The sequence below is a fragment of the Leuciscus leuciscus genome (genome assembly GCF_965113295.1).
Source record: "Leuciscus leuciscus genome assembly, chromosome: 2".
Lineage (NCBI taxonomy): Eukaryota > Metazoa > Chordata > Actinopteri > Cypriniformes > Leuciscidae > Leuciscus > Leuciscus leuciscus.
Window position 1 is genome coordinate 45,467,023 of NC_138726.1, and position 22,056 is coordinate 45,489,078.

General features: G+C 37.1%; 4 protein-coding genes across 4 annotated transcripts; 2 read left to right on the forward strand and 2 right to left on the reverse strand.

Annotated features, from left to right (window-relative positions):
• Nucleotides 1–41: 41 nt before the first annotated feature.
• nedd8 (NEDD8 ubiquitin like modifier) lies at nucleotides 42–1,170 on the reverse strand. The gene is made up of 4 exons (XM_082157901.1): nucleotides 963–1,170; nucleotides 715–762; nucleotides 507–589; nucleotides 42–426 (listed from the first exon to the last, which is right to left on the reverse strand). Exons 1-4 carry the CDS (start codon nucleotides 978–980, stop codon nucleotides 306–308), a joined length of 270 nt encoding a protein of 89 aa, XP_082014027.1. The 5' UTR covers nucleotides 981–1,170; the 3' UTR covers nucleotides 42–305.
• A 300-nt stretch (nucleotides 1,171–1,470) lies between these two features.
• On the forward strand, nucleotides 1,471–7,532 carry gmpr2 (guanosine monophosphate reductase 2). The gene is made up of 10 exons (XM_082157890.1): nucleotides 1,471–1,595; nucleotides 2,031–2,157; nucleotides 2,330–2,449; nucleotides 2,868–2,951; nucleotides 3,041–3,214; nucleotides 3,310–3,391; nucleotides 3,480–3,586; nucleotides 3,727–3,769; nucleotides 5,786–5,945; nucleotides 6,169–7,532. Exons 2-10 carry the CDS (start codon nucleotides 2,071–2,073, stop codon nucleotides 6,356–6,358), a joined length of 1,047 nt encoding a protein of 348 aa, XP_082014016.1. The 5' UTR covers nucleotides 1,471–1,595; nucleotides 2,031–2,070; the 3' UTR covers nucleotides 6,359–7,532.
• A 131-nt stretch (nucleotides 7,533–7,663) lies between these two features.
• Nucleotides 7,664–14,459, forward strand: LOC309489235 (E3 ubiquitin-protein ligase TRIM39). The gene is made up of 7 exons (XM_082157881.1): nucleotides 7,664–7,996; nucleotides 8,318–8,877; nucleotides 8,958–9,053; nucleotides 11,965–12,198; nucleotides 12,268–12,415; nucleotides 12,565–12,591; nucleotides 13,785–14,459. Exons 2-7 carry the CDS (start codon nucleotides 8,320–8,322, stop codon nucleotides 14,357–14,359), a joined length of 1,638 nt encoding a protein of 545 aa, XP_082014007.1. The 5' UTR covers nucleotides 7,664–7,996; nucleotides 8,318–8,319; the 3' UTR covers nucleotides 14,360–14,459.
• A 931-nt stretch (nucleotides 14,460–15,390) lies between these two features.
• On the reverse strand, nucleotides 15,391–20,404 carry cirop (ciliated left-right organizer metallopeptidase; the record flags this gene model as incomplete). Its single annotated transcript, XM_082149220.1, has 11 exons — nucleotides 15,391–16,371; nucleotides 16,522–16,646; nucleotides 16,786–16,917; nucleotides 17,032–17,136; nucleotides 17,250–17,346; nucleotides 17,546–17,612; nucleotides 17,756–17,939; nucleotides 19,348–19,493; nucleotides 19,900–19,984; nucleotides 20,072–20,240; nucleotides 20,361–20,404. 11 exons carry the CDS (start codon nucleotides 20,402–20,404, stop codon nucleotides 16,161–16,163), a joined length of 1,365 nt encoding a protein of 454 aa, XP_082005346.1. The 3' UTR covers nucleotides 15,391–16,160.
• Between the last annotated feature and the right edge of the window lie 1,652 nt (nucleotides 20,405–22,056).

The window sequence follows — 22,056 nt, forward strand, 5'->3', positions numbered from 1 at the left end:
AACCTTTGAACGATGAAAGAAGAAACATTCTTACAACATGCTTAAATGGTTGCATCAATTTTTATTGACAAACTGATACATCAGTTTTACCTTGATTTCTAACACTTCTTGTAAACTTAACAAGAGCACAGTCATGCTCTTAACAAATTAAGGGGGAGTGGCATTAACAGAAGAAGCTGATGAATGTTCCAACAAACAAAGGTTATAGTGGCTACCACTCGTCGTCAGTCCAGATGGTTCAAATGGTTTCTAGTGACATGTGCGAGTACACTGGATATCTATGGTGATCAAGGCAGGACTGGCGGTTACATATTTAGAAGGAGGCTGCTGGGATGCTGGTGGAGATGGCCACCTCTTAGAGCAAGAACCAGATGCAGCACAGAGCCACCCTGGATCTTGTAATCCGCTGCCGTTTTCTCATCATTCCTGAGGTGGAAAAGATGGAGGGTTTAGAATAATGATAAAGAAATGTACCGGAGCAGGATGAGCGTGTGAGTATGCCTTACATCTGTTTTCCACTGTAGATGAGTCTCTGTTGCTGGGGTGGGATTCCCTCTTTCTCCTCCACTCTCTCTTTTATTCTCTCCACCTGAACAGGATGGACACATCAAATGAATGCACATCAAATCAAATGGTCGTTTAGAATTTAAACTATAAATGACTGCGTGTTAACACACAGCTAAGCGTTCATTGGTCAAGTATTTTATTTTGTACCTTGTCTGTGGGCTCGATGTCAATCTCGATTTCTTTGCCAGTGAGCGTCTTTAAAAACAATGCATAGGATTGGTTATTTATTCAGACATTAGATTTCCTTCTGATTGGTCTGATGCACTTTTTAATAAATTACCGTTTGTCGGATTCACAACGCCTTACTATATTTAATGAAATAATTAAATTAGCTACTGGCGAACTGGACAATTACTGTGCTGAAAGAAATGCATTACTCTTCGTTAAATTCTTACCTTGACTTTAATTAGCATTGTGGCTTCTCTTGTTCTAGAAATTCATGCAGGAAAAAATGGATGCAAATATAATTAACTGACGGTAGATGATGTTTAGATTTCTACAATCAGTTATTCCAGAGAATGTCTTATTCCCACAATCTCTCCACCACCGTACTCGAAGTTCCTGTGTTACTGAAAAATAATTCCAACCACTCTAGTGTATGTACGAAAAGTTCCGAGGCGCTATGATGAGAATAAAGGCATTCGATGCCAGAAGACGATTTAGAATTTATCAAATTAACTAATTGTTTTAGGTTTTATTACTTAAATTTAGCTTATTTACATTTATCACATAGCTTACTGAACTAACACTAAATAACACAATATTTTAGTTGAATCCAAACTGCGTATCCGGAAAATTGTATAAAGTGTGCGACATTTATTGCGACAGTAAGCTGTGAAGAAAACGTTTTTTGTAGTTTTTCACGGAAGGTTTGAACTTGAATTCACGCGAGAGCCGTCAGCACAGAGACTACATGCGCTGACAGCCGTAAAAACCCGTCCTCCTAACATGACCGCCTCCAACCCGGAAACGGGTATCATTCTCTCATATATAACGTTACTACGAGAGGTGCACGTCTCCAATTATAGGTAGGATAATATTTTATTTGGTAAATAAAGTATATGAATTAGGATGCATTTATATTTGTTTGTAATAAACAAGCAAAACATAGTGTCAAGGTGACATAGAAGTTATGCTCTTATGGCCTAGAACTGTTTGTCTGACAGTTAGACTTGACATGTGCAGAACACATAACCAGATGTGATACATTCAAGGGTCATTTAATTAGATTAGTTTATGATGCATTGGTTAACTCTCCTGTCTCAAATGGAATAACTATAACGTCTCAATGGAATAACTATTTGGTATTACAAAGAGTTTGAAGATAGAGTTTGAGATATTTATATAAAAAAGGATATTTCCTGTCTCACAGTGTATCACCCTCCCCCTTCCCTTCTCAACCCCTGCAACTCCCATAACTGTAGTGGGAATGTTTTTCTTTCTCTTCTCTTGTGTTGTTACAGACAGTGAGATACAGTCTCAAGGCCATCCTCTTCAGCAGCCATGCCACGTATTGAAAATGATATCAAGCTCGACTTCAAGGACGTGCTGCTTCGACCCAAAAGAAGCACTCTCAAATCTCGCAGTGAGGTTAGTCATTCTTGACACATTTTCATTTGCGCTAAAGGAGACATATTGAGTATTAGGTTTAGTCTGGCCTCAGTTTATTTAAAGTTTCATTGCAATCACACATGCAGTGCAATGTCAACTACATTTTGGGTTCTCTTTCATTACTTTTCTTCCACACTCTCTTCTGTTTCAGGTGGATCTCATGCGCAGTTTTACTTTCAGAAACTCGAAGGGCAGTTATCGTGGGATTCCCATCATCGCCGCCAACATGGACACCGTGGGGACTTTTGAAATGGCTTTAGCCTTACATAAAGTATGAATGAACTCTTAGATTTTTCACACAGCTGAACAGCCTAAACAAATACTTTCATAATGTCAAAAACGTTAAAGAACAGAAAAATGATCACAAACGCAATATCACTGGTCTATATTTTATATCAGCATGACTTGATGTGGAGTCCAGTGGTCAAAATAGAGCAATTATGTGACCATGTGGACACATTTTTTTCATGTATCCTGCACCTAGTTTAGGTTAGATGCATGAAAAACAGATGTTTGAAATGAATTATTAGTTTTCTAAGAGGACAAAGAATATTTTTGTGAAGTGTTGATAGCTATAATTTAAGTTTTTATTATTTTTATACCCTTTTGTCCATTTAACAGACAGCAGGTGTTTATATATTATGTACATTATATATTAATAGTTGAAATCATTCTTTTTTTTTTTGCAGTTTACTCTCTTTACAGCCATACATAAGCATTACTCTGTGGATGACTGGAAGGAGTTTGCTGCCAAGCACCCAGAATGCTTACAGGTGAGCAGCATCTTTGCTAGATTTTATCTAGATTGTTGATATTTAGATGATCTGGCTCAGACACACTTCCTCTTTCTTTCTGTTTTCAGAGTGTAGCCGTCAGCACTGGGACGAGTGAGGGGGATTTTGAGAGATTGGGGGCCATTATGGCTGCTGTACCTCAAATTCAGTACATTTGTGTGGATGTAGCCAATGGCTACTCCGAACACTTTGTCAACTTTGTGAAAGACGTGAGGCAGATGTTCGCTACACACACGATCATGGTCAGTTACCTTTCAGCGTCAACATTTAAACATTTTGTTTGCATTATCTTTTTAGCAATCATCTTAATACTTTGAAGTCCATTTGTGTTTTGTAGGCTGGCAATGTGGTCACAGGAGAGATGGTTGAAGAGCTGATTCTTGCTGGTGCTGACATCATCAAAGTGGGCATTGGACCAGGTGACATCATCAGTCAATTATTGACAAAGTGTCAGATGGTGTTCCAATTCACATTACACCATTTACACAAATATTTTCATGTGTGTAGGTTCTGTGTGCACCACTCGTAAGAAGACCGGCGTGGGTTATCCTCAGCTGAGTGCAGTCATTGAGTGCGCCGACGCCGCACACGGCCTGAGTGGACACATCATATCTGTGAGACTCTTGTGTTTGAGAGCAAACTTCTTTCAGTAGAAATGAATAGTAACAGTCCCACCATGTTACTTGCATGCTTTGTGTAAAAGGAGTCTTTGATCATGTATATGTGGGACTCATCTGTTTTTGTCTTTCCGTAGGATGGAGGATGTACCTGCCCAGGTGACGTCTCCAAGGCATTTGGTGAGTCTTGGGCTTTAACGCAGATCAGATATTGTTGCACACGAGACAAAATCCATTTTTTGTATCTCTTCTGGGCCACTTCCAAATGTGTTTTTTAAATCAGATACATATCCAATATCACCACAAGGCAAGAGAAGCACATTTTCCCACAAAGATAAGCCGAATTGCCTGTACTCAGTCACACAAAAACTAACAGCATTTTTAAAGGCAGAGACTTTATATTTAGGAAAGAGATTGTGTACACAATGAAACATTCAGGAGCACAGACACTTGTTTTGAGCTGCTGCCCTTGAATTTTATATATAAAATAAATAACTTCGCTACTGAAAGCTACACTATATTTTATCTAAAAAATATATAAAAAAAGTTACATTATATTTTATATTGATATTTGGTAACACTTTATTTTGATGGTTCCTTCTGAACATTCTGTTGACTGTAAGTAACGTTGCAACTACATGTCAACAACTGTCTGCTTAATATCTGCTAACTCTTTATTGTGATGGTCCTCCAACAGACATTCAACTGACTTTAAGTAGCTTTGCAAGTACATGTCAACTTATTGTAACCCTACCAGTCTACTAATACTGTACTGACACTCTGAGAGTAAGTAGACATGTAGGTGCAATGTTACTTATAGTCAACAGAATGATTTAAATTGACCATTATAGTGATAAAATTCACACTATATAGAGACGCAAGTAATTCACACACAAAATCTCTTTCTCGACTTCAATCTTCATTATTTCACTTCAGAATTCTAAATCTAAATGACCCGTTGATAAAATAACTAACAAAGAATAGTGTTATTTTTAATCCGTTCATTCAAATTTTGTGCTGCAAACATCTATGACAGCTTTATCTTATCCATGCTGGCTACTAATCATGGTATAAGCAGGATAATCACATCAGGTCAAGTCACCTTTATTTATATAGTACTTTTTACAGTATACCGATTTTACAGTATGCAGATTGTTTCAAAGCAACTTCACAGTATTAAACAAGAAAATAACAGTATAAATGTTTCAAAGTTCTTCAATTATTAAACGAATACTGTCTCAAAAAAGACCGTAGTATCATCATTCATCATTCAGCTCAATTTTGTTCACTGTTGATTCAGTTTAGTTCAATAACAATGTGAATGTTACAAATTTATTAGTTATGACATGAACTCAATTAAACTATAAATACACATTTCTGGTGTGCATTAAAATAATTTGTATATACAAGCATTCAAAACCTGAGGGTCAACTGTGTCGCCGAAAACAATCACCAGTGGAATACTTCTAGTTTGAACATTGGACTCGGACATTCCTTGTTTTTTTACCACACCCATTTCATCTTTGTCCACCTTGGTCTTTCTCAACATCCCATAATATGCTATTGTCTACCTTATGCATGTTAAGGTTTTTTAATTGGAAACATTTTATCTGACTCCATAGACTTTCCCAGGCCTACTGACCTTGACTACAGAAAGAAATATTTTTCAGTACTTCTTTTTTCACATTATATGGCTATAGAAAGTAGAATTGAAACGTGAGAGAGAGAAAGAAAACAACATACAATAAGATGTCATACAATTTCCCAAAATATTGATTTTCACAGTTTTCATACCATTTCCAAAAATATTGATTTACACAGTTATGTATACACGTAAAAAAACTAAAACTAATAAAAAAAAAACTGTATATAAAAACAAAACCCTAAAACCTAAACTTAAAGAACATGTACTGTGAATGATAAAAAATATCCTTCTTCCTTTCAACACATCCTCCCTTCAGGGACAAACTGCAGACTGTTTTCAGAACTGAGTGCTAATTTCAAAAGCAAAAACAAAATGTATCTTTCACTTTAAAAGTTATGTAAGGTAATCTCTGTACCTCACGCTAAATGAACTAATTTGATCGTGTATAAGCAATGGTACTGACTGAATACACATAGGAAAATAATATTTCTCTTCCAGTTTCAACCAGTGTCATTTTAGGCCTGTGTTTGTTTGGCTAAACTGTGTGACAGGGGCGGGGGCTGACTTTGTGATGCTGGGAGGAATGCTTGCTGGCCATTCTGAGAGTGGGGGCGAAACCATAGAGAAAAACGGCACAAAGTACAAACTGTTCTATGGCATGAGCTCAGACACGGCCATGAAGAGGCATGCAGGAGGTGTAGCAGAGTATAGGTAAGCACATGCTGGAAGCTTGTTGATTAATTTATCTAGTGGTTTGTACATTGCAGTACATCCATGTTACTTGGTAAATACTGATCATGCAAAAAACAAGCCTGAGTATGAAAGCGAAGGGCCAGTTTGATTTAAAACCATGTATTCTGGTTTAAAAAGATTTTCAGACCATCTACACAACTCTTGAGTTGATTCAGATTGGCTGTCATTATTGTGTTTTCAGGGCATCGGAGGGTAAAACGGTTGAAGTGCCTTACAAAGGGCCTGTGGAGGTGACGGTGAGAGATGTGCTGGGTGGAGTTCGTTCCACCTGCACGTACGTGGGTGCTGCTAAGCTGAAAGAGCTGAGTCGTCGTACCACCTTCATTAGGGTCACCCAACAACTCAACACAGTGTTTGGTAATGATAATTAAGCCGGTTCTAAGGTTTAACCAGGTCCATATTGGGCCAAGTATGCCAAATCCATGCAAAGGTCATTTTATTCTCTCCACAGTCATGCACACATATGCTTGTTCTCTCTCAAACACACACACACACACACACACACACACACACACACACACACACATACCTTACATTGTCATTTAGCGTTTAGCGTGTATTTTTGGGTTCACACGTCAGCTTTTGAATTCACCAGATGCTGTATTGGCCACAACATGGCCTTTAATTTTTTTGATTCAGTCTTTGGAAACTTCTAAGTTTGAAATTAGAAGTTTAGAATTTTTGAAGTATTCAAGGACACTGTAATGATAGTGTATGTTTTGTGCAGTTTGTGTTTTAGGTCAATCTGAAATCTTGAGTTAATTTTCAGGTAATTTGTCTAAACAACCTTAGACAAGATACTCTATTAGAGCCTTATATTTTATCCAGATAATTCAGACTTTGTGAATCTAACTGTCTATGCCTAATGTCTTATAATTCTGGGATTTTCTGATTTGATATTCTATTCTCCCTGGACCAACTCAAATCCTTTAATAGATTATTACAGTATTAGTGGTCTGTTATACAGTATGCTAAAGACATCCGTTATGTACTACCATTCTATTAAATAGCATATATTTGAAGACCAAAGCAAGGGTATTTTTTACCCTCTTAACAGTTTCTCCTGTGTTTGTATGTTGCAAATACAGTGGTATTACACAATCTTTCGAAGTCTTAATCAGTTTTTGTCATAGTATTGGCATGATTTTATGCATTTTAGCCTGGTTTGATCGTTAGATATACTACAGACTCAAATCTTTTCTACTTAACACTTACTTGAGCTTAATAATTTAATTTTTGTCTTTTTGTTTTACTGTTTATACTATTGATATTCCATTACAGTTAGTGTTCTCATTGATTATGATTAAATTTGCTGATGGAGCAGATTAGAATGAATGTGAAAGAATTGAAACCCATTTCCCCACTTAACTAGAGCTAGATGGTCCCATTTGGCTGATAAGTGGACGGTTTAATTTAATCCATATTGATATTGATATTTTTTTTCTTATATATTTCACTTAAAATAACTCCAGATCAAATTATTTCCGATGTTCAGGAGTTAGCATTCCTGTATTGTAATGTGAAAATAAACCAATTAGATAATCATGACTTGTGATGTGTGTTCTTTGCTTTGTAGGTACATAATGTTAAATATCTTGAGCATAAGAAAATATTTGTTTACAATTTGAATACAGATAATTATGTTTGTGTCTGTAAAGCCCTTGATCTGTTTTTCAAGCTGAATGTAAACATGCTGCCGCCCTTCTTTTATTACATTTAAAACCTACAAGTAGTAGTTCACGCAGAACATATTACATACAGATTATTTAAAAGATGTCCCTGTGATTTCCTCTCACAGTGTGCGTCTTACTGAGAACATCAGTCAGCCTTAAAATGATAGTATGTTACTGCACAATACACCAGAGTAAAGTCAGTTGCAACATAATTGCATGGGAGGTGTTATGATGTTATAAAAGAAGGTGACGTACACGGAGGAGGAACAGGTGGCAATGTACACTCCTTCCATTTGCAGTACACCACAGCTGCACCGAGGGCACACCAACTCAGAGGTAAGGAAAGCTTCTAATTTGCCAGTGAAATGTTTTTTTTTGTTTTTGTGCTTGTTAATTGATGCATTTGACGAATTATTGCATTTGATGATTTATTTTAATGTATGAATACTTCTGCAAATGTGGCATTTTCAAATTTAATTTGTTTGTAATGCAAATCGTTTGTGTAATGTCAATTAAACTATATGCTGCATTTCACATCCTGTCTCAAAACCGGTTTGACAGGTTAAATTTGTTTAAAAGGGAGGGACAGGCAGTTATCTTATATCCTAAGTGTGTATTTATATCCTTTGTACAATCATTATTTTCTTCTCCCTCCAGTGATGGCTTCTTCCAGCAGTTCCCAGGCTGCAGAACAGTGCCTGTGTTCAATATGTCAGGATTTCTTCACCGACCCAGCAACCATTCCGTGTGGACACAACTTCTGCATGGAATGTATCACTAAACACTGGGACAGCAGTATGGAGACTCGATGCCCCCTTTGCAAGAAGGACTTTCACTTGAGACCAGATCTTGACATCAACAGAGAGTTCAGAGATCTCATTGAACAACTGAAAAGGGTAGAAAGTCCTGTCCAACCTGGAGTAATACCATGTGATGCCTGCACAAAAATAAAGAGAGGTGCTTTAAAGTCTTGCCTGCATTGTGAAGGATCTTTCTGTAAAACACACCTAGAGCCTCATAACACCGTAGCAAAACTGAAGAAACACAAACTTATCAAGCCTGTGGAGAATCTGGATGATTATATTTGCCCAAAGCATGAGAGTCCATTGGAGCTGTTCTGCAGAGATGATCAGATGTGTGTGTGCAAGTCGTGTGCGATAAAAGACCACAAAACCCACAACACTGTTACTGTAGAGGAGGAGAGTGAAGAACGGAAGGTGAGAGACGCTTAATCTATATTTATTTGTACTTTAATGACTTTGCCTAAAAAAAAAAAATGCTTCATTTCTGTCCACAGTCTCAGTTTGGAAGAAGGCAGGCTGAGGTTCATTTGATGATTCAGAACAGAATGAAGAAAATCGAAGATATCAAATGCTTAATACAGCTCAGCAAGGTAAGTCTTGTTGCATGGTCATACAAAGTTTTAATGTGATCGAAACACAACATTGATTGATCTATTTATTTATGTACATAAATTGCATTCAAGGTATACATTTTAGCAGTTCATTGTCAAGAGAAATGGAGTGTTCTCTTCTAAACATATATAAAGATCTAAATGATAAGAAAAGATATAATAAAAAGAAGAAAATTACAGATCTTGGAAAATCTCTAGGGGCCATGAAGTTTTCATAACAGGACAAAAACACATACTGCGCACCCATGTATAAACCACATCCTGTAATAATGACGTATGTTGCATTATGTGTGTGGGTGAACATTTGGTCTGGGAGCATTGTTGTGTGTAACAACAGTTAGGAGTTAAATATCTGGAAAGTGGAAAGGTAGAAAACTGATCAAATATACAATAAAAAATGTGTGAATTGTTAATGCCATTGACGCAAACAGGAAAGCATTGAGGCAGGTAAAGCCAAGCATTGAAGCAAGTAACGCACGCAGGAAATATGTGGATGCAAGTTGAAGCAACATGTTCGCAAATGTAGAGATATTTTGAATCATTAGTGATTATAAAATGGGGCCTTTTTGAGCTCTCTAGCAGAGTTGTAGATGTGTGTGTGTGCGTGTGTGTGTGATCCTCTGGAGAGAGCAAGCAGCAAGCGGAAGCCAGCCACAGACCACGACCCTCAGAAAAAGACACCTGATTTTCTTAGAGACAGCGCATATATTGAACGATGACAGGGTAAGCCTTAAAATGTAATTGTGTATTCTGGCCCATGGAACTTCCAGCTTAGCTGGCATTGAGTGGTGTGTTTAGCTTTTGCCTCTGCAAGAAATAATAAAATGAGAATGAGGACTGCCCTCAAAACTCTGAATAGTATTGTCCCAGTCTGTTTATTGCTGTAGAGTAAGAACCTTAGGCCTAGGGGGTACAGTAGAGATCAGAGTAGACCCTGACAAGATAATATAATCAAAGAAGAGAATATTAGATGCCTACCTGACTCCTCCAGAATCTATAAAGGGGGACCTTTTACAGGAATTGAGTAATTTAAATAGAGGAAGTGGCTTGTGACCAAGATAAGAGTTAAGCTCATCATGCATTCTCATTCACCCAAATGTCCCAATCAGAATTTAGGCACTGATAGCGTTTGTGTTTTTTACGATTTGGGCATTGATTAAAAACAATCTGAGCCTGAGGCCGGCTGTGTGTTGAGAAGTTTGATGAAGTGCTGTAGAATGCCAATCAAAAAATAACCACAGAAAATTGCAGTATCTTTCTTTTACTAACTGTCACACAAGCAAAAACGGACATAAATATTTGCGTGCTAATAACGGGGAGTTTAATTTATCTTCATGAATGAATAGCCTATGTATCTTCATATTTACTTGTATCTCTGACTGATTTTAAAGTGTGATTTGGCCGCCACTAAAATAGGTCATACCATGAGCAGTTGAAATATGCTAGAAAACCTCGCTCTTTTAAGAACGTGCATTTTTTGCATGAACGGACCAAGAATGTAATGTAAGTGTATAAAAAGCATATGCATAGTTCAGTTGAAACCCTGCTGTTATACTGAATGCACAAGGCAAACTGTCTGCTTAAATAACAACCCTGAAATAAGAATATGCTGTTTACCTTAAAGGGATGGTTCACTTTGAAATAAATTTTTGGTATGTTTTAGCTTACCTCAAGGGCATCCAAGATGTGGGTGTCTTTTTTTCCGCAGTAGTTTCAATTTTGATATTTTTAGGTCAAACCGTTCTTGTCTGTCAGTCATATAATGCAGGTCTATGGTCATTATCTCAAAGAGCATGCACAGAGTCCAAATTAAAACAATTCCCCGTCGTCCAAATTAAACAATTCCCCATCGTAAGTACACATTGATGGCCTAAGACACGAAACGAGCGGTTTGTGTGAGAAAACGAACAGTATTTATATCGTTTTTACCTCTTATACACAGCCATGTCCAAGTGATCTGATCTGACGTGTGCGCAGACTGGTGCATAGATACACACTAGATGTCGCCTTGTCTACGGCAGTTCATTGGAACGAATGTCTTTAAGGCGACATCTAGTGTATATATCTATGCACCAGTCTGCGTACACGTCAGATCAGATCACTTCGACATGGCTGTGTATAAGTGGTAAAATCGATATAAATACTGTTCGTTTTCTCACACAAACCGCTCGTTTCGTGTCTTAGGCCATCAATGTGTACTTACGATGGGGAATTGTTTAATTTGGACGACGGGGAATTGTTTTAATTTGGACTCTGTGCATGCGCTTTGAGATAATGACCATAGACCTGCATTATATGACTGACAGACAAGAACGGTTTGACCTAAAAATATCAAAATTGAAACTACTGCGGAAAAAAAGACACCCACATCTTGGATGCCCTTGAGGTAAGCTAAAACATACCAAAAATTAATTTCAAAGTGAACTATCCCTTTAAGAAGATCAGCTTTGGGCAACTGTCAAACACGTCCGTCTACCCTAGCGCGTGTTTAAACAATGAAAAAGCAGTGCATTGAAAAGGAAAAATGCATGATGAAAAAAAAAAATTCTGTTCAAGTTATGATCGTTACTGTATAGGCGTTTTCCGAATTGTCACTGGACAGCAGAAAAGTGAAAATGGTAGCATTTTATTAAAAGTGAAAATAAGAGCTGTGATATAAAATGTTCATTATACATAAACATGGAGATAAGAATAGTTACAATAGAATATCTATCTATATCTGTCTGTCTGTCTAGTGTATTCTCTTGCATCTCATTTATAAGTTGCAACAAAAATTACCTGTGAGAATTACCTTTTAATTCAAATCAATAATTCATGTCACATCCACATAATTATTTATCTGCTTGGTATCCACGTCATAAGACTTGACTGTACATTGTCCTTTATTTAGCAAAGCTCAGAAAAAGAGAAAGCGGACTGTGTTGAGCTGTTCACGGATCTGCTCCGCTCCATTGAGAGCTGTCAGTCTGAGCTGCTGGAGGTGATGGAGCAGAAGCAGAAAGCAGAAGAGAAGCTGGCTGAAGAGCTCATTAAAGAGCTGGAGCTGGAGATCACTGAGCTGAAGAGAAGAAACACTGAGCTGGAGCAGCTCTCACACACTGAAGATCACCTGCACCTCCTACAGGTCAGTGTCTGTCTCTCTGCTCACAGCACATCACAGGACAACACTCAACATGCTTCTCTCCTGCTGTAGACTTATCCATCCCTGTGCAGCCTGTTTGACACCAAGATCTGGACTGGGATCAGTACTGACACTAACCTGAGGGAGGACGCTGTGAGGAGAGCTCTATCAAAGCATCAAGAATTTCTCAATGGTGCAATGGTGAAGATTACAGGAGCTGGTGAGCTTCTCACTGTGATGATTAGTATGAAAACTGCTTGGTTTTTCTAGCATTTTTATTTTGAATTATTTTAATTTAATTATGCAAGTTATACAACTTATTTACGTTCTTTAAAGAATACTAATCAAATGTATAAATTGTTTCCACAGAGCTGAGGAGGATTGAGAAGTTTACAGGTACAAGTCATCTGTGCCATTTCCCTACATTTAAACATTCATACACAAACATTTACACATTTATAGATGTATGGGTGTTTCCTCAACTATGGGTACTTTGGACTATGTGAACTTTTTGAAAAAGAATCTAACTTTTCTCACTAGTTTAATTTGTACAAACAATGTCCAGCATTGGATATACATACATCACATGATTTTTTTTTCTTTTTTTTTTTTACTAAAAGTAATAAATAATATTTTGAGATTGAAAGTCTGGGACAAGTGTAAAACAATACAATCTATACACAAAGGGCATTTGAAAAGCATCTAATATAAAGGATGAACACACATTGTAAAACATTTCCAGGAAGTTTTAAAGGAACACTCCACCGTTTTTTGAAATAGGGCTTATTCACCTTCTTTCCCACATTTAGATAGGTGGGCAAATGCATTTTTGTCTCAGTGCATGCATTGTTTTAGTTTGACAGGGTCGGCGTGAGCTTAGCTTAGCATAATGAATGGAATCCTTTGTTGCCAGCTAGCATGTCCTGAATAAAAGTGATATAAAAAAAAAAACCCTACCTAATTACTTCTTGTGGCCTGCGTATTCACAACAAGTACAAATAGCGATGCAGATTAACACTAGGCGATTTCCTAGGCAGATATTGACTTATATATTAAGGACTATATTAGGGGGAAGCACAGGCGAAGCACTGCTACTTGGGCGTGATATCTCTGCGCCCAAGTAGCAGTGCTTCGCCTGTGCTTCCCCCTAATATAGTCCCAAGTCAAAATCTGCATAGGAAATCGCCTAGTGTTAATCTGCATCGCTATTTGTACTTGTTGTGAATACGCAGGCCACAAGAAGTAATTAGGTGGGTTTTTTTTTTTTTTTTATATCACTTTTACTCAGGACATGCTAGCTGGCAACAAAGGATTCCATTCATTATGCTAAGCTAAGCTAGCGCCAACCCTGTCAAACTAAAACAATGCATGCACTGAGACAAAAATGCATTTGCCCACCTATCTAAATGTAGGAAAGAAGGTGAATAAGCCCTATTTCAAAAAACGGTGGAGTGTTCCTTTAATGGGACAATAACAAAAAGAAAAAGTTAATGCAATACTCGTATACTATGGTTGTATTGTTTATCCCGTACTACACAAGTATGTTAAAAGTCTGCTAAGTACCGTACATGTTCTGATCTGTCTCTCAGTGAATGTGACTATGGATCCTGACACTGCACACCCAAAACTCCTCTTGTCTGAAGATGGCAAACAAGTTGGATATGGAGAAACACGACAGATTGTCCCAGACAATCCATGGAGGTTTGATAAATGTCCCAGTGTCCTGGGGAAGGAGGGATTCTCCTCTGGGAAATTTTATTTTGAGGTTCAAGTAGAAGGGATAACTGAGTGGGACTTAGGTGTGGCGAGGGAGTCTGTTATCAGGAAGGGAATAATCACTCTGAGTCCAAAGAATGGACTTTGGACTCTATGGTTGAGGAATGGAAGCGAGTACAAGGCCTGTGACTGTCTGTCTGTGTCTCTCTCCCTAAAAGTGAAGCCCCAGAAGGTGGGTGTGTTTGTGGATTATGAGGAGGGTCTGGTCTCCTTTTATGATGTGGAGTCCAGGTCTCATATCTACTCTTTCACCGATCAGTCTTTTACAGAGAAACTCTATCCTTACTTCAGCCCAGGCTTTAATAATGGAGATACAAATTCAGCCCCACTGATCATCTCACCTGTCAGCAAGAATAAGTGGATTTTAGTCAATGATAACCATTTGTAGAAAAAAATTACAAGTATTTTTTGCTTTCAGAACATTTCTTTTCACAATCATGTTTCTAACTTTACAGTAACACCTCAAATAAAGATGAATTTTAAATTTGTTTTATTGATGAATCATATTGAATCATGACAGTAATTCACACACAAAAAAATCACACCATTATCTCTATTATTTTGATGTTTTGTCTGATACTGAGACTGAATAGATAATACCATAATTTCAGGACCCTTTTGTTTGTCCAATCACGTCAGGGTATTAAAACAACCAGGAAACGTCTTTTTGAGCAACATTAACTTTTGCTACTGACACTTTTTTAAACTGAAGACACTTAAACTTTGATTAGTTCACAGTCAGTGCTGGATTAAAGGTAAATCAATGTAAGTATCTTAACGCTGTGTCAGCTCATGTTTCTATTAAAGATTTGTGCAGCAGCTTAATACTTTTCCTCAGAAATGTATACTTGTTGTTAAAAATGACCAGATGATTTAACATTTAAAGCAAAGCACTTTATTGCTCAAATGTAACATGCATTTTTGCTCTCCAGGAATGGAAGTAAAATATTAAATTAATAGGACAATATAGAAATATTAATGTATTCCATTTAGTCAATAATGGCTTGGTATAGGCTATCACTTTATTGTCAGTATAGCTTTTATCAGCTTTTAAGCCTCCAATGTCAGTTTGATATTTGTCGGGAATGCTGTTTCCGAAGACAATTTATTTGAGTGTTTTTCATCACTGAGCGATTAAAAACGTAACCTTCGAATGAAAAACAAAAAATTCTAACATTGGCATCTCGAAACATTTTTAAATGATTTCAGTTTTGTGGTTATGTGCATGATCTGAGATCTTTCAAACTGATTAATGGCAGGGTTAACATTTCTCATTTAGTTTAACTTGATGTACTAAAACAACTAAACATAACTGTACAGACAAAAAAAAAGACAAATAAAAGTGGCAAAATTACTAAAACTTTAACAAAATTTTCTTTTTTAATAAAACTGAAAAATATAAAACTGGAAAAAAAAATTGTTTTCGAAATATTAATAAAATCTTGTCTCCTCAAAGCTGCAGTGGATGCGGCAGTAAAATAAAAAAATTCTTAACAACAATCTGATTAAATTCAAATGCTGAACTCTGTCAAACATCTTTGTTTGGAATATTTAACTCATCAAAATCTTTGAATTCTGAAGCTGTGATTCATATATTCTGGATTCTCTTTCAATTGGATGTGATTCTGGGTCCTGATACAGCTCATCCAAAGCTCATCCTGTCTGAGACGAGACATGGAGACTAAAAGGAAGACATCCCACACAATGACAAGAGGTTTGATTTCTATCCTTGCCTCTTGACAAAAGAGGGTTTCTCCTCTGGGAGATTTTACTGTGAGGTGCTGGTAAAGGGGAAAACTGAGTGGGATTTAGGAGTGGTCAGAGCATCTGCTTAAATGGGGATCGTCACACCATTTCCTGAGACTGGTTTCTGAATTGTGTGGCTGAGGAACCATAAAGACTATGAGGTTGTCAATGAATGATTATCTTGTTTTTCTGTCTCTGACAGTTAAGCCCTGGAAAGTGGGTGTGTTTGTGGATTATGGTCTCCTTTTATGGTATGGAATCCAGGTCTCATCTACTCTTTCACTCAAGAAACTCTTCATCCCATGTTTTAATAGAAAAGGTAAAAACTTAGCTCCTCTGATCATCACAACTGGCAATTACAATGAATGAACAATTTACATTTCAAATGAAAAGATAAATAAATAGAAAAAGTGTGAAATAGAAAATATGTATTAATATAATATCTAAGGATATGGAGGCTCATTGGCAGCATGTACTCTGACCCTGGCTGATGAACACTTCCTGTAGATGAGCACTACAGCAGACAGTAGAGAGAAAGCAGCCATGATGCTCAGCACTGCCGCCACGATGATCTCTGGCTTAGACACTGTGACTGAGGAGAGAGGCACGAGGTTGGGATGAGGAGTGGCGTCCTTCTCCTTCACGTCATGATCACTAAGATACAGAAAATATATATTACTCCAAGAGAGACTCAACTGACATAGAATACACCGTATTTTGAATTATGTAACTGCTGGCATATTGTGATGAATCACATTCGAAAATCGTTTAAGATTTGAAAAAAACAAAAAGGATTAGACTAACCTCTCAATGGATACGCTAATGTTAAGAAGGTTATCTGCCTTTTGCCTTGATGTAGGAGGAGCTACATCAGAATATTTACATAATCTATTGTCTGGGCAGAAAATGAATCCCTGATAACCAGATACCTATATAATTTAGAGACAGAAAGTTATAACAAATAAAAAGGCAGCCCAGTGGATGTGAAACAAGTGTTAAATGATTCTGCAGGGTTTAAATAAGTTTTACTTAATGTTTTCAGAGATAACCAATGAATTTCTCACAAACCTCAACACGCTTGCCTGCTGGACAATTTAACCAATCAGAATCCTTTACTTGAATTTGATATTTGTTTTTTCCAGTGCATCTGTGTCTGTAACAGTGACCAGCCACTGATGCACGGGATGAGGATGAATTATTCTAAAAAAGTTAAAACAGCCTTTACTAGTGAGTCTAAATATCTGAAAACTGTAGCTTTGTCATATTTAAACATTTATAAATATGTTTGTACATAAATGTGAGAACATGTGGTACCAGTCTGGTGAGGTTGGATATGAAACAGCGGCTGTCTGAGCCATATATCTCTCCACTTTCTTCATTCATTCCCCTCCTCTCATTCTCCTTGTTCCAGCATTCACTCTGATGAAGAAAAGTGGCATTACACAGTGATAATCATGTGGGAAGTTTTGTTAAGGTGACAACAATGTGAGGGACCGGTGAAAGAGAAAAAAAACTCTTAACAAAAGACTCACAGCATTTGCCAGGGGTTTGAAAATGTGGCAGCCATCCAGGTACGGATCAGTGAGACACTCCCCCTTGTGGAAGTGAAGGTAATGACAACCCAATGCACTGGGAGGAAGACAGTGGACAGTTTATGAATCACATTTAATACTCTTTTAAATATTTTTTTTTTTACCAACTTTAGACAAGCCTTTCAACCTCTTTACTTTTTAACAAGCTCACCATTCAAACATGCAAAATATAGTTTCCTTTAAATCAGTGTCAAAATAACTGTGATTATTCAAAGAGGCTTTATTTGTTTGATTACCCATCTGTGCAAAAGAAAGTTGAAGAATTGTGACAGGTAGAGAGGGACCCGAACTGACTGCCTTCACCTAAAACACACACAGAAACACACAGCAAGAATGGTAAAACAGTGAACAGGCAAGTCTGAGGTTTGACTCCAGCATCGACAAGTGCATGATATGTCTCTTTATGTATGTAAACCACCAAACTAGTTTAATAGCGGATGTCTTACCCTCTCCCCACACCAGGCTCTGAGCTCGGCTAAAGTTCACTGAATACCAGCCTGTATCCTGGAGGGCAGCGAGTGTGATGGGATCGATGCGAATCAGAGACGGCTCCACCAGTAAAGCTGCCATGATAGAGCCCTGAAGCACACGGGCCTCCCAGTGTGATGAGAGACCGTCTGAACCAACATCCTATAGAGACAGAAGGAGTGATTGAGTGTATCATCTGTGTTTTACATTAGGCAGCAGCTATTTACATTAAGAGAGTTAGAAGCTATTACACTAAGTGCAAACAGTAATAGATACCATTCAAAGTGTAAATAGCCAACCAGTTTAGCAATTTGCATTCAGTAAAAAAATAAAAATAAATAGACAATGTCTTTACATTGACATTACATCATTTTATTTGTGTGTACAATTTCAGTACCCTCAAATTTAACAAAGTTTCTGGGTTAACATTTGAAGTCACAAACCAAAAAATTTAACCAAATCACTGTGTATCAAATCACCAAATGTAATGTATTACTACCATGGATTTTTGGAAATGGAAACATAGCACTTACATTGTTTTAGGACAATGTATTGTACCATTACTACAGTATCATTATAGTGCCATGTATATGCCATGATTTATACTTTTATTAAAAATGTTGAGGTCTGTATAATTTGTTAATGTTTTTGAAAGAAGTCTCCTGAAGCTCACCAAGGCTGCATTTATTTGAAAAAAAATACAGTAAGAACAGTAATATTGTGAAATATATTTAAAATAATTGTTTTCTATTTCAATATATTTTAAATTGATCTTTTAGCAGCCATTTAGGGAAGCTTGTTTCACCATGGAATAAAAAAAATTCAAAAGCTAATGGAATTTCTCGCAATTGTGACTTTTTTTCCTCAGAATTGTGAGATATAAACTTGCAATTGTGAGAATTGTGAGATATTAACTCGCAATCAATTGCGAGAAAAGTCAGAGCTGAGATATAAACTCGCAATTGCGAGGAATAAGTCAAAATTTCGATTATATACCTTGCAGGTCAGACTTTTTTCTCAGAATTGTGAGAAATAAACTGCAATTTTTGAGTTATAAAGTCCAATTCTGAAGGGGAAAAAGTCAGATCACAATTGTGAAATTTTCTTGCAATTGCGACTTTATATCTTGCAATTCTGAGGGGGGAAAAGTCGCTGTTATTAAAATTTTTATTCAGTGATGTAAAAAACTTCCATAGGCATTACTCCAGTCTTCAGTGTCACATGATTCTTCAGAAATCATCCTAAGAAGCTAATTTGGTGCTCAAGAATCATTTCTTATTTTTATCAATGTTGTTAATAATTTTTTTATCAATAATTGTTATGCTGTGATGAATAGAAAGCACAAAAGAACATTATTTATTTGAAATATAATGTTTTTGTAACAATGTAAAAGTCTTTAATGACACTTTTGATAAATTTAATGCATCCTTGCTAAATTATTAATACATTTTTCTTAATATAAAAATGACTGACCTCAAACTTTTGAAAGTATGTGGTAATTGTTTAATCAAGGTGATAACATCACGGTATCATGTCACTGCCACAGTAGCGTTTTGTACGTGGCGGGTACCTTGTTCTCTAATGGAGCTCCAAGGTCAGCGTGGGTAGAGTTGAGATGTGTCTGCATTGCTCTGATCACAGTAGGAGAATAGAGTCTAACCTGCCCCATCTCATCTGTGCTGATCACCTGACCATAAGGCCAGCAGTCTACACCAGCTTCATAATACACACAACGACAAAAATTACCAGCAACTGCACAACAGGGCTACAATAAACACCATAACTCTAAAAGATATTTATTCAGTTACATAAAGAAAATTTTGAAAAATTAAGCTCTGTTACTTATGGAAGCTTGTTTCCGAGAATACTGATTTTTTTCCCCTCACAAATGCAAGATATAAACTTGTTTATAACTTTATAACTTACTATTGTGAGTTTAGGCCTAACAATTCTGAGAAAAGAAGTCAGAATTTTTTCTCAGAATTGCGACTTTATAACTCGCAGTTGCACGTTTTTATCACGCAATTGCAAGAACTAAAGTCAGAATTGCGAGATGTAAATTGTGAAATAAAAAGTCACAATTATTTTTTATTCTGTGGCGGAAACAAGCTTCCATAGTTACCCTGAGAGGAGAGAGAACAATCCTTCCATCGGCTGAAGAGCTCTTTGCTGAAGCCCAACACGTGGAAAAGCTCATGGATCACAGTCTGTACCAAAACAAAGATTACAAATAATGAATGTTGTACTCTCAATGTTTCCTACTGTTCTATTCTCAAACACACACTCACTGTCACCTGCACATAGCGCTCATGTGTGTATCTTTCCGTACTGAGCGGCTCTCTACAGATGACCATAGTCCCAGCCAGAGGACGCCCCTCTGAATCTGCCTGACAGTGAGCAGCATAAGCCAGTATACTAGACTGAGACAGGCATGTAAAAATGTTACAGACACTATATGACAACCTGCATTAATCTCAGTAGAGTCAAAGTGTCTACCTCTGCTCTGCATTTATCTGTGCTGTGAGTGAACACATAGAGCAGGAAGTCCGTGTCAGGAACTCCCGCCCCCTCTGGCCTCAGCACTGTCGGGACGGGATGCTCAGGATGTGGATAAACAGCACAGCCATTTAGGTGCTCATCTGGGATCTGTAAGCAGGCAAGACTGAATAATAAGTGCAATATTTTGAGTAGTAGTAGTATGTATGAAACGAGACTCACATTCACACAGAAGCAGCTCTCGAATCTGTAGTTCTCTTTGGCTCTGCCACATCTGAGGAGAATGACACTGGTTGACTTAAAATACATTTTGAAGATCAGTAAAGATGAAAAGTCAAGTGAGCAAGTGCTTCTACAAACACTACTAGCACAGAAAAAAACAATGACAGAACAGTTCAGTAAGAGAGTCAGAGAAGAAGAGTAAAACGTGTCTGTATGTTATTCTTTTCTTTTACTTTGTGATATGGACCTAAGGGTCTAAAATGAATGAACGAATGAAACATACTTCATGTGGTTAACAGTGCTACTGTTTCTCCAGATGAATTTGCAGTATTTGTTTATGTCTCTGTTCAGCAACAGACTATCTGGAACCCGTCTCACTATGAACAAACATCCACAAAAATGTTGCTAAAGAGGAAAGGATTGGGAAGAAAATCTCTCAATATTTGACAAGTCAGTACTTCACATAAAACAACTACTCACCTGCAGTGTTGGGGAAAGTTACTTTTAAAAGTAATGCATTACAATATTGCATTACTCCCAGAAAAAGTAACTAATTGCATTAGTTATTTTTATGAAAAGTAATGCGTTACATTACTTTTCCGTTACTTTTTCTAACCTGGGCTGGGCTTGCTTGTTTGTTTTTTTGATAACAAAAAGAAAAGTTATATTTTTGGCTAATGTTAAGGCCCTTTCATACCAAAAGTGAAATGAACAAGCTTCAGGCAGAAGGAAATGCATATTTACGGCTGTAGGGCGCAGCTCAAACAAACCTTTCAGCAATGCTGCCATTCTAGATTAAAGAACAATAGGATCCAGGAGAAGGAAGTTCAACACTCTTATTTCTAAATCTAATCAAGTAATTTTTGCTTATTAGTATGATTGAATTAGATCATTGAAGGTCAGCAGCAAAGATATTGGCTAATAAAGTGATATTAAATACATAAAGTATATTTGTGTAATTTAATAGGCCTATAGTTAATTATAAAAGTTTTGCGTAAAATTCTGAAATTGCATTTTACTGTTTTTATTCATTTTGAGGAATACTGAATGTTTTCGTGCAAGTGAGATGAGTAATGCATGTTCACGTTTAGTCTAGAACTAAAACAACCATCATGTTTGAACAGCGAACACAACACCTAACTTTATTTCTCTCAACATGGGGACAGGTAAGGAGAGCTGTCCGTCAATAAATGTGAAAAAGTAACTAGCGTTACTTACCGGCTATTTGAAAAAGTAACTTAGATATTTTGTTGTAAGTTGAAAAAGTAATGCGTTACTTTACTAGTTACTTGAAAAAGTAATCTGATTACGAAACTCAAGTTATTTGTGATGAGTTACCCGAACACTGCTCACCTGACAGTAAACTGGAAACTTCGCTCACAGCCTCATCGACTGCGGTCATTATTCTCTCTCTCTCCCAGTCTGAGAGGGCGGGGCTTTCTGAGGGGATCCAGACCGTGATCCTGATTGGTTGTGGAACCGCCATGGATTCAGCATGTTTCTCTGCTCTTTTAGGTCTCTGGGGCGCTAGATTCTCACCTGATGCAGTGACTGGTATGTT